Source organism: Metarhizium acridum (genome assembly GCF_019434415.1).
Source record: "Metarhizium acridum strain ARSEF 324 chromosome Unknown scaffold_29, whole genome shotgun sequence".
Classification (NCBI taxonomy): domain Eukaryota; kingdom Fungi; phylum Ascomycota; class Sordariomycetes; order Hypocreales; family Clavicipitaceae; genus Metarhizium; species Metarhizium acridum.
The window spans coordinates 746996-759176 of record NW_027094017.1 but is presented as its reverse complement, the minus strand read 5'-3'; the positions used below and the strand labels follow the sequence as shown (position 1 = coordinate 759176).

The following is a 12181-nucleotide window of genomic DNA, read 5'->3' as shown; positions in this document are numbered from 1 at the left end:
CTTCTCAGAATATACTCTTATTTAAATTGAAGTGCTCATGTACATCAAGGACTCCCGGCCCTTGTCAGAGAACATATGTACAGATCAAGGAGAGCAAGTGATAGCAGCGGTTGATAACCGTCTCACACCATAGAACCTCGGCTTCGCCCAGTGAAGACGAAAGATATAAAAAAAGACCGTTTACGAAGTGCCGGAGCAGGCGACAAAGTTGTTTCCAGAAGCACCAGTGTGGGTGATGACGCCAGCAAGGTCGCAACCATCAGAGATGACAACGCGGTCAGGGCCAGGGGAGCCTGTCAAGCAAGTCAGTAGATAACCCCCAAGACGAAATCGAACAGAGTAGTTTGTCACGGCCCCAAGACATACCACCAGAGTAGATTCGGCCAGACTTGAGGATTGGGAACTCGTTGTAGGGACCGTCGACGGGGAAGTCGAAGCCCTCGTAGTTGTTATATCGATGAGGGTAAGTCGGAGGATCCGGCATGGCTGCCGCTCTCGACATATTGGCAAGCAGCATCAGCAGCGGCCTGGACAGCAGCGGCGGTGTACTGGACGCCGCCGCAGTTGGTAGCATCCCGAGCCTGGAGATTCGCAGGCGCGGCGCTGATCAGGGCAACCAGGGATAGGAGGCCGACGATGGAGAAGTGCATTTTGACGGATGCCGAGCAATGGATGATGAATATAAGCGTCTCAAGGCAAAGGCGGCAAAGACGGACCAGCGGCAACACTGCGAAATAAACTCTGTCGACAAGCACGGATGCCACGAGCCGGACTTGATGGAGGATCCGGCGTCGTTTTTATAATGCGAGACCTCTTCCGCAGTCGGCCGAGAGAGGCACCGACACCAAGTTCAGATACACACAATCCTGTGGCACCGAATCCATTCTTAGAATGGCAACTGTCGATCTTGGTGCGCGGCCCTTGAAGTCAAAAAGTCAATTTGGCCAAACTGCCGTCAGCTCGGTTGCTGAACACAAACACGATACATCGTATAGTCTTGTCCGACGCCTCCTAGCTCCCCCAGGGCTGTGACACCGCCAAACTCGCACCACTCAGAGGTCCTTATCTATGCCATGTGAGGGTGGGGGGAGCCGGCTCAGGTTGCGCATCTTGGAAGGTCGAGAGTTGTCGTGGTCGTGGATCGGCGTCCTAGTGGCCAGCTCCCCTGGCGGCGATTGTCTGGGGATGAGGCGGCCCTCCCCGACTCTCCGAAGGGATGGCCTCTCCACTTGGTCAAAGTAAGCGATGGCCCATTTTGAAGCTGTGAGATGCCTGCCTTTGGCGTGTATTGGTTGCGGGCCTCTGTCGGTCGAGCTGAAGTTGGGGCAGGCGGAGCGAGCTGCGAACGGAACATCAGAGAGCGCCACGATGAGCTGCCACTGGGTATCCATCCTCTGAAAGGAAAAAATGAATGAATGCTTCCTTTTGAGGCCGTCGAGTCGTTTTTCTGTGCCACTGGAGCATCTTGGGGCCAAGCTGAGACAGACCTGTGAGGCGACATTTTGTACGTGGACCAAAGAAAGCACCAGATGGGCCGATTTCCTAGATCTCAGCCGAGCCCCCCGTGTAAATCTTGTGGTACCGAGATGGCGTCAAAGCGCACATCCATCCTCCCATCCATAGGATGAACTGCTGGCAAGTGGAATAATAGATCAAGATCCCAGCCCCCCGGTCATCCTAGTCAACGGTCAGCCAGTACCGATCGGGAAGGTCGTGTGGATTTTAGCCTCTGCTCTTGTCCACGAGACGCCTGGGTGGGATTTACTGCTGATGGGCGTAAGCCGACGCCGAATATAAGCAAGGGAGGGCATGGTCAGGCCCTGCAATTGGCATACGATGTGTGTTTTCGCGATGCACTTGTTCGGTGATCAAATCCAGCAAGAGGCGGATCTAAATAATCCACAAATCTGGGCAACGAATCAAAAGCTGTCTGGTGTTGCCATGCAACCATGGCACAAAGCTTGTGTGCCGAATCGAGAACGAATGCCGACCGTCCTCCAACCTTGTTATGCAGTCCCTGGATTCCGGTACAACGGCCCCGAATGGCTTTTGAGCTTGCAGGCGGCGACAGGAACGTATGAACGACGACAACCTCTATATCGCTTTCGGCGGCTATGAGAGTAGATGGCTGCTTCAAGACTCGACTGAACAGAAGCAGCATCACGCATGAACCAACTACTAGTCTGGCCTTGTTTAACACGATATATTCGAACTGTCATACAATTTGGATAGAAATATGTGACAGGTGCTCCTTGGCATCCTTGGGCATGGGGCTCGACTTTGCACCAAGTGTACAATTCAGTCGGCCGCCTTTCCTCCAGGTGCTACATGATCCCACCAAAGTTTGGAATCGCCACCAAGTATGTTTACTGAGAATCCTCAGTTTTGACCGCCTTGGCCGCCCCGTCCGCCTCAGTTATTGTCGCCCGCACCCAACGAAGCCGTTGCTCTAGGCGACGAATCCGCATTTATCCGGGCCAACAGCGCCCGGGGCGGCACAGGCTTTGGTCGTCTTGGCGCAGCATCCAGACATGCAATCGGCATCGCTTTGGCATACGCCAGTAATAAACTGCAGGCCCTGCCCGTTACCGAAGTTTTGCGCCCCGTCACCCCCAGCGCCGCCTCTGTTGCCGCCTCTGTTTCCTCCATTGCCGCCGTTACCTCCATTGTTGCCGCCGCCGTTTCCTCCATTGTTGCCGCCGCCGTTTCCTCCATTGTTGCCGCCGTTTCCTCCATTGTTGCCGCCGTTTCCTCCATTGTTGCCGCCGTTTCCTCCATTGTTGCCGCCATTGCCGCGATTGTTCCCAGCAGCACCGTTGTTCTGCCCACCAGCAGCACTGTTGTTGCCCACAAATCCACAACCAGTCTTGCCGGCGGCGGTGGCAACGGAAAGGGCAGAGCAGACGCCGCCGCCGTTGAGCCCGGCACAGCAATTAGTTGAGCAATCGGCATTGCTAAGGCATTTGCCGGTGATAAACTGCTTGCCGTTTCCAGCACCGACGTTCTTCAACTCGGAAGGGTCAAGTGCGGCAGCGTAAGCCGTCACGGCCACTAAGCGGGAGAAGAGTCAGTTGCCAAAGCCGAGACGTAATATACATTTAGAGATATAGATATAGTCATGTTGCGAAACTTACATGAAAGAAGAGAGACAAAGGCCACGCGAACCATCTTCAGGTCTGGCAAGAAAATAAATTGTCTAAAAATTGAATGGAAATTTTTAAGTACAAATTAATGGCAACTCGTGGCGCTATTAATCAGAAGCTGTGAAAAAAATTACAAAAAAATAAGACGAAAGAAACGAATCGACTCCAGGTCGACTATTGCCAGTTATTCTTCGGGATGAAGTAAGTGTGAATGGGATCCCACCAAGAACTTTTGGGATCGGGCCATCGCGGCGCCTTTATATAAGTTGATCAAGCCCAAACGCAGATCTGGGTTTCGGTTGGTCTGATGTGAGTTCCTCTCGACACCAGCCAGATGAAACTTGATATTGATCTCGGACATTATGACCCATGGTGAATTGTTGCAGGAGGGCAAAATTCGACCAGTAGTATCCTCGTCCTTTCTGGCGCATCTGGTGGTTAGGCATGGCCGTCTGTGGCTGGGATGGGGATGGGGGCCGATCCGTGACAGCTTAATCCAGACTTGCGACAGGAGGCGTCAGTCAAACCCGGGATAGTAGGGTTTTGCAGACGACGATGAAACCTCCCACATCGTCACGAATGTTGTCGATCCCCCTTGGTAGCTATTCTCCAGCACCTAGATGCGTATTATTAGTTTTCTGTCGTCAATTCGCCTCGTTTGGGAAAACAGCCGCAGCTCAGCTCCGTCAATGCTGATTGTCACGCGATTAAAGAAGGGGGGGAGGGTCCGCCTTGGCTAGATGATTGGGAGACTCTGTATATGGCAGGCAGAAAGGATGCTCGTTGCCTTGACGCTTTAACGAAAGCCCTTGATCGCTACCGAGTATGGAGTTCAAAGAAGATGATTACAAGCGTCCATGCAAACACGGGTGGGCAGGAGCGGTGCGTGTTTTTGGTTACGTAAGCTTAGCCATCATCCTACTATCAAAATGAGGTGTGAGAGGTGAGGGGTGAGTTGTGGATTTTGTGAGTTGTGAGATGAGCCGTGAGCCGTGACACAGACACCATACAACGTTGCGTCCATCAATGTTCTTTCAATTGCAACTCAAAAACCCATCACGAAGTTGATGCTTCTGGCGCCAGGCTCTTGAGGGTATCGCCCGGATGGTCGGAGACTCGCAATCCCGATTTATGCACTCGCCGTCATCTTCAATGGAGGACTCCTCACCACGCAGCTTTGTATTGGGGCCCAAATTATGGTGATCCAAACATTGGCGAACAAAGAAGCTCATGTTTTGTGTCAATGATGCGCCCATCCCAGTCCCCTTGGTAAAACCCATCTGGTCGCCATAATAATGTTTCATCCCACCATGATGTAGCCTTGGCTTCTTAAGCCCCAAGCTTCATCAGCCCTAGCGTTTCAGCTCATCCAGCCTCATCATTATTATGCCATTGATCAGCTGGGGCATGGTTGCGTCTGCTAGAAGTCATATTTTCCCAGCCCAGGTGCCTTCTGCTTTAACATTGACCTCCTCCCCTGTTTTACCATCCTCGCAGCTACTTGACCTTTTCAATCCTAGTCAGGATACAAAATCGTCGGGTACCAAGTTGGACATGGCAGTGACATATTTTCCTTCTTGAAAGTTGCCATTTGTCTTGGATGAGTAGCCCGCCGGAGGCAGCAGTTCGTGACTCGGATGTCAATGCAATTTCAAACAGAGTCCCGGCCGCACATGTTTTGGAAGGATCAATTCATGCGAAGCCGCATCTAGTCGACTGCATATTTTAATCTCGAAGAATTACAGCTGAGAGACCTGGCACACGAAACTACTCTCAATAGAGGTTATCCATGGGGAGTCGATCCTGTGGATTGGAATATTGTCCATTGTGAATCATCATTCGTATCATTAAGATGTCCTCAACGAGGTCAAAACTACCTAGGTAGCTATGAAGCGTTAATGCAACAAACTTCCATCTGACAAGCTGACAACGAAAAACATCCTTTTTGATCAGTTTTGGCTGTAAGAGGCCTCGATTCCCCAATTGGATAGATTCAATCAAGGACAAGTCCTACCTTCAGTGCTATCCATAGCTGCCAATCGTTACAGGATGGCTTATGGCTCTCAGTTAATTGTTCGGAGAACCGGAAACTTACAGCTTGTCAACGAGTGCCTCAAAGCTACAGTCAGTGTGTCCCGGATGAGGCGAGTCAACAGGGCCAGCTCGACTCAGTCTGACACTAAAGTGATGACAAGCTCACCCTGGACAATGCCAATGACGAGGCAAAAATGGAAGATGCTCCGGATCATATTGCTGTCACGCGTTCATCATGAAGCATGATAAAATAAAATGAGTCAACTAGCCCTAAGCATGTGAATCAGAATCAGAAGACTTCATTTTCAGGTGTCCTAGTCACCCGCATCAGTGTGAGAGTCAAGTCGTGTTACACGGTTAAAGCTCAACAACCTCACCGCCCAACAAAGGGGCATCGCCGATACAGGACCTAGAGGTTACACAGACTGAACATATGACCCGCTGGGAGCCTTGGGCACAGTTGTTTCTTTCATGTATATATAGTGGTTACTGGTCCCTTCCTTTCTCCTGGAAAACCAAGGATGTTTGACATCCTACAAGATTACTATTTAATAGAGTCATTCGACTCCAAGCCCTTGATATCAAGGCCTTGTCACAAGTCGTAACATGGGCGAGGAAAGCCAGTCAACAACTACACAAGAGCAAGGCCTCACAAGTTACCTCGTGCTGACCGTTCTCCATAATGGACCTCAGACTCGCTTGTGAAATATCCACCAGGTCTACTGACAGAGAGATCTCTTACCTGGTTGCGACGGTAAAGTGGACTGACAAGGTGAGGTTGTTACAACCCCAGCCACGATAAGAATGCATCCACCTTTTGTTCCCGGCCGGCGAGATCCGTGAATGTCTGCAACTCTGTCTATCTTGCCTCCTCTCGCTGACAGTGGAATCTTGTCCCGCGGGCCGCTTCTTTTGTTTTCAACATACATGGCGAAGCAGTACACGAAGATGTGCAAGTACTCTGAGGCATCTGTGGGATTGTTGGCACGGTATAGAATCTACCTACACCGTGAGGCTCATCTCACAAACTAGACGAATAATATCCTCCCTCGTAATTGTCGGAAAGAATCCTACATAAAATTTCCGCGACTCCACCCTCGGTTCGTCACCACATGTCATGCCCGCCACTCGAGTATTATAATAGGTGCGTCGACAAGGGCACGCATGTTTAGTATTTGTTCACAGGCTACGGACCAGGTGGCCCAGCTCATGAGACGACACCACCTGCGGATTGCCCATGATAAGTAGGGAGTATTGCGCCGTTGTTTGCTGTCAGCGTGCTCGGAAATGGGTAGAAAATTGGAGTCCTCAGGCTTTTCGAGACTCTGTGTGTTTCAATCAGCATGTCCGTCACATCTCCGTCTGATATGGAGCTGTCAAACTCCGCTCACCCGCCACAAGGGCTGTGTACTCCCTGTCTCAAGTCCTCAAAGAGATGAAATTGATAAAGGCGTATCCCGAAGAGAAAATGGGGAAGCGCAGGTGGGTGGGTTTTCTTCTCTTGTGCATGAGAACGTCCGTATGCCGTATGAGATGGTCACCGGCTCCAATCTGGTGCTGTTGATCGGTAAGAATACGCTTGCAACAGGTATCCAGAAGGTCATAGCATATTTTAGAAATTAATTCAAAAGTCTGAATCAGAGTTCAAAGTACTGCAGGGTTCCGTCCTGATCTAGTCGGACGGTCTTCGTTTGCCTGTTGGGGCAATATACTCGGTGCCACGGATACAACTTTGCGTCACTGCCAGACACAGCGTCGCGCTTGTCTGCCACTTTCTAGCTAGAAATGGCCCGAGGAATTCTGCGTAGTCATGAGCTCCGATCTCCGACGAGCTGGTCGAGCACAAGGTACACAAATTCGTAGGTGTAGACGAGTCCAGGTAATGCCGAGAGCTTAACACGCGAGCGGTTTCATCGCAAAGCAGATCAATGCGCCGAAAATGCTCCAAGTTATTGGGAAACCCGCTGTTCACGATATTCATAGTTTTCTTCCTAATGATCATCAACTTCTGCGTACCACAACTCAGTACTACCCTCCGTGGTTTCCTCAATCCGGTTTAATCGAGCCATGAGACCTTCCGGGATTCCTGCCAGCTCTTGCTGTGGTATCTCCTCATGAGAGTCTTGGATAATTTGACTATCGAAACACCCAGGCTTCTTGAATTTTCATTCGGTTTTGAATGAGAATGTTGCTTTCGGATTTGGATCGCCAACTTTGCAACCATTATCGATGAACTTTTGGTGTAGATTGGTCAATCAACGCTGGAATTCACGATACACAACTTGGGTGTTTTCTTAAATCCTTTGCATTGACGTGATTAACAAGCTGAAACAACTCAACACGAGTAGAGCTTGATATGGGCGGTGTCGAGAGCTTTGGTCGCTTCGCGAGCCGTCTCATGCAACTCCTTTGAGCCTTCCAACGTGCGGACAAGAGGCTACGATACGGGTGCGCATTAACTTTGCATATTCATCGTGAATATTACGAAGAACTATATTGTAGAATGCGGCATCTTCTGCGCTTACATTTGCACAAATTAGATCCCAAGTGTTTTGGTAATTTTGATGACGACTATCACGTCGGAGACTACCGTTTCCAGGTTCGTGTTAAAGAATGTAGTTACTTTATGGCTCACGACTTTCATTCCTCTTTATAGCTGCATTAGCTAGCGAATTCAGTGCCGATACCGATTATCCGGCCTTGAATACGAACAAGTAGGTTTCTCAATACTGATTACCACCAGCAGGAAGCTGTCAGGGTGATCATGCATGCAGAAAGGGGAAAGAAAGTCATCCATCACATCAATTGGGATGCCGTTATAGGAAGAGGAGTTTGTCGTATTACAGGCGAGCCCTCCAAAGTCCGTCCAGAAACCGATGTCCAGCAGGGAACCAGAATCGCTTACCTCTGTCTTCACCAACTTCATCGTCAACTTCCAGCTTCACAACCTCACCGCATTCAGACATTTGTCCGTATTTCCACATAATATCGTTGTGACCAAGAACAGAGAGGTTCGTGTGTGGTCGAAACTGCCGCTATAACGATTAATCTCTGCCGCATCTGTACTGCCAGGTTCATCTTGTGAGGATTAGCCGCTGACTTTGTGGTACCTTGGAGGGGAATAAAGATGCAAGATGCTTCTACTACTTTCACGGTAGTCAGAAACCGTTAAAGTGCCGATTGGTTGCGTTTATGCCATGGTTGTTTATTGTTTTCACTTTTCAGCTCATCAAGCGCGCCAAATTGTACACCCGGTTCTAGGGTCCAGATTCGGACCGGGATAAAAAGCAAGGATCCAAGTCTTTTATGTGGCAACAAGCTATCTTGAGAAGGGAAACGCCGTGAGAGCAACGATGAACTCCCAGATATCTACTTGAATGGTGCTTAAACCAACCAACTAGCTACATGTACCTAGGTATATAACCTCGGTCTTGGCTAATTCACAAAGCTACATCTGGTGTCAATCTCAAAGAGACAACACTTTATACTCCCGGCATCATGTGCTGTTTAGCAACGGCTAGCACTTCATGCTCCAGCTTAGTCTTATAGTAATTTTGCTTGTGGTATGACCAAAAGTATCATCCGCTCAACACATCGTATAGAATTCTTCTTCTTGAAACGCCGTCGTCAGCCAAACATATCATTTACGACACACACCTGTTGCGGGCAAGCCAATGAAGCTCGCAAATTAACCTGACATAATCCAATGCTGAGGATTTGACAAATGTCTTGCGGCCCGACATGAGATCTCAAGCCGCCATGTAATCCGATATTTTTGCCGGCGACTCGACCGGTTTGGTCCGAACAGTCTTGAATCAATAAATGACGGGCGGAAGATTATTCTCATTGATCCGAACGCAACAAAGGCTAGTCATGAGTATCTATGAGGACGCTAGGGTTCCACAGTCGCTGACGCTCGTGTCATACTAGGTTCATGTATATTGAGAGAGCATGTTCTAGATCGCTCGCTGGGGAACTTTGCGGCTGCCGTCTTACATGTCCCAAGTTGTCCACCAATATAGTGTCTTTTAGTGTCTTGAAGAGTAACCTCTTCGAAAAGGCAGCAAGACCACGGCTCCTTATAGTCCCAGTGGCGAGCATGTAAGAATTGAAGGAGACATCAATCCTTCTTAGCGAGGAACTCGGACTGGCAATAAGTGTACCAAGCCTGGAGATCATTCAATGACATGGACCCTTTTTGGTCTTTAAACGCCGCAACTGCAACAAGCTCCCGAGATGAGCGCTACAGCTCCAAGACAGAAACTCGAGACAGCCGACTGAGCCATGTCTCGCGGTGTCTTCATCTTGGACCCATTGATAGCCCTCGAGTTGATGATAGCTTTTTTACGACATGATAAGAAAATCACTTCTCTATGTCAAGTATCGGTATATACAAAATTCGTCATTATAAGTCGAGTCGCTTTCTACGACGCCAGGGACTCATACTTCTGGTCCGCCCGCTCAAGTGCCCGTTGTAGGGGAATATCGGCCAGTGCGACAATCTTGGTCTTCTTCACAAACTTCCAGATGAAATACGCAGCCAAAACAAGTGGTATGTCGCTACGATGGGTTAGCAAACCAAGTTTTTAGGTCTAGGGAGGCGACATCAACGTACAGGTACGCAGAGACAAAGTTGCTAGCGTTCCAATTGCCCTCGGTGAAGACGGCGAAGCCGCCTGTTAGGAGGATAACAATACACATAAAGAGCGCGAAATACGACGAGTACACTCGGGGTTATATCAGCAGCAATTCGTTTTCCTTCAAGGTGGCCGAGGTACTTACATGTCCAGGAGTTCCACCAGGGCAGCCTAGTAATTGGAATTGCTTGCTCCTTCATGGCCAAGCGCAAGCGTATGTGGTTGATCAAGATGGAAATCCACGAGACCAAGACGCCAGCGGCGGTCAAGTTCACTAGCCACCAGAACACAGTGATTGCATCGTTTGAGAGGCTCATGAAGCTGAGGAGGCTAAAGGTGATGAAGAGGAAGACGCACACGTAGGGCACACCCCAGGAAGTGGTCCTCAGGAAAACCTTGGGCGCCTGCTTCTTGACGGCCAGGCCATACAGCACACGGGTTCCCGCCAGGAGACTCTGGTTCGAAGCAGACCAGGCCGAGGTGATGACGACGGCGTTGACAACAGACGGGATGGCGGGAATGCCGGCGGCCGAGGCGGCAATGACAAAGGGACTCTGTGCCGCGTCGCCGCTCTCATTGTCCAGCCTGCTGTCCCGGCTCGACACGAGCATGCCGACAATGAGAATGGCCAGCATGTAGAACAGCACAATGCGGACAAAGACGTTCTTGCAGGCGGCGGGAATGGCCTTGCGCGGGTTCTTGGTCTCGGCGCCGGCCATGGCGATGGACTCGACGCCCGCAAAGGAGAAGACGGCGCCCGTCATGACGCTCCAGTAGCCCAGGAACTTGCCCCAGCTCCCGGCGGCAATGTACTCGACAAAGGGGCCCGGGTCGTCCCAGTACTTGAAGTAGACGGGCGGCGTGCCCCTGACGCCGCCGAGATCGATGACGAGGCCGAGGACAATGAGGAAGACGACGAGAAGAATCTTCAAGACGGCAAAGAAGAACTCGACCTCGCCGAAGATGCGGACAAACGAGATGCCGACGACCAGGGTCAGGACGATGAAGGTGACGATCCAGACGGAAGGGTTGACGTCGGTCCAGAACTCAAAGAGCACGCAGATGGCGGTGATTTCCGAGGGGATGGACAGGATGTTGCCGTAGACCAGATTCCACCCAATGGCAAACCCCCAGGCCGGATCGACGAGAAACTCGGCAGTGCCGCACAAAGGCGCCCGTGACGGGGAGCAGCGCCGCGACCTCTCCCAGGGCAAACTGGACGGCGCAGACGACGAGGCCGACGGTGGCATAGCCCAGCAAGGCACCGAGAGGACCTCCGCGCTGGACGGCGCCGCCAAGTCCAAGAAACAGGCCCGTTCCAATGGCACCCGCGATGCCGAGCATGGACAGATGGCGCTCGGCCAGCCCGCGCTTGAGATTGCGGCCCTCGCCGGCCGTGACGAGATCGCCGCCGTGGTCGTCGTCGTCGTCGGCGGCGGCGTCGTATCCGAGCGGCGGGCCTGAAGTCGTTCTGATGACCCCCGGGGCGGCATCCTGCTGCTCAACGTTTGACGAGAAGCCCGCGTCGTTGGCCAGGTCCGCCGCAGCCGTTGGTGTCGTCGTCGTCGTCCCATAGCTCTTGGTGTTGTTGCCCACGATGGCTCCGTGGTGGCCCCCGGTGCCTTTCGCGCGGGCAATGAAGCTCCTGAACGCCATGGCAAGATGCGCCTCCCGACTGAAAATCAAAAACTCCCAATTGCGCGCGCGCGCCGAGAGATTGCAGAGACGGCGTTTCCAACAACTCCCGCCCGACGAGACCAGGAATGGATCGGCTCCCGTCGCACACAGAGGACCGCGGATGAGCGTTGCGCAAAGCAAAAGACGGTTTTACTGTGCAGAGTTTCCCTCTCGCCTGTTGTTTTATTTTTTTCCCTTGTCGACATTTATCCACTTTTGACAGGATGGTGTAATCGGACCCTGGCCCGGGTTGGCATTGCAACATCCCCCACACAAACATGGCGACAATGAGTATTGGTGTGATACAAGCTGGAAACTGTTCACCTTACTCGGTACGTAACAAGTTGCTGGTCCGGCAGTTTGACGTGTTGTACACAAACACCGTACCACCTCCCGTGGGCCGAGTAAGTGGGTGTCTCTATGAGCGTCTCTCTGAGAGCTTCTGTGACCGAGTGTCTTGGTCCATCTGACCGAGCGACTTGGCTACATCATGACAAACACGCTAGTGAATCTGTTCAAACTCGCCATCCAGATCACTGACCTGGACGACTTCTGGGTTCCGCCTCTCGGCGACCGACCCATGATATATCGCCCCCTGTCATTATCAATGAAGCTCCTCTCACGGGCAAATCTCCCTCCACGTCCCGTCCCTCTGATACTCGCCAAAGGTCTGGGCATGAATCGTCAAGT

At 51.4% G+C, this 12181-nt stretch overlaps 3 protein-coding genes across 3 annotated transcripts; all 3 read right to left on the bottom strand.

Annotated features, from left to right (window-relative positions):
* Positions 1–180: 180 nt before the first annotated feature.
* On the bottom strand, positions 181–574 carry J3458_004285 (uncharacterized protein; the record flags this gene model as incomplete). The annotated part of the gene is made up of 2 exons (XM_066118124.1): positions 181–293; positions 367–574. 2 exons carry the CDS (start codon positions 572–574, stop codon positions 181–183), a joined length of 321 nt encoding a protein of 106 aa, XP_065976723.1.
* A 1613-nt stretch (positions 575–2187) lies between these two features.
* On the bottom strand, positions 2188–4032 carry J3458_004284 (uncharacterized protein). The gene is made up of 2 exons (XM_007809927.2): positions 3135–4032; positions 2188–3051 (listed from the first exon to the last, which is right to left on the bottom strand). The coding sequence occupies exons 1-2, from the start codon at positions 3166–3168 to the stop codon at positions 2450–2452; spliced, it is 636 nt and encodes a 211-aa protein (XP_007808118.2). The 5' UTR covers positions 3169–4032; the 3' UTR covers positions 2188–2449.
* Positions 4033–8709: 4677 nt separating this feature from the next.
* On the bottom strand, positions 8710–11754 carry J3458_004283 (uncharacterized protein). The gene is made up of 3 exons (XM_066118123.1): positions 9960–11754; positions 9793–9904; positions 8710–9737 (listed from the first exon to the last, which is right to left on the bottom strand). The coding sequence occupies exons 1-3, from the start codon at positions 11386–11388 to the stop codon at positions 9602–9604; spliced, it is 1677 nt and encodes a 558-aa protein (XP_065976722.1). The 5' UTR covers positions 11389–11754; the 3' UTR covers positions 8710–9601.
* Positions 11755–12181: the final 427 nt, after the last annotated feature.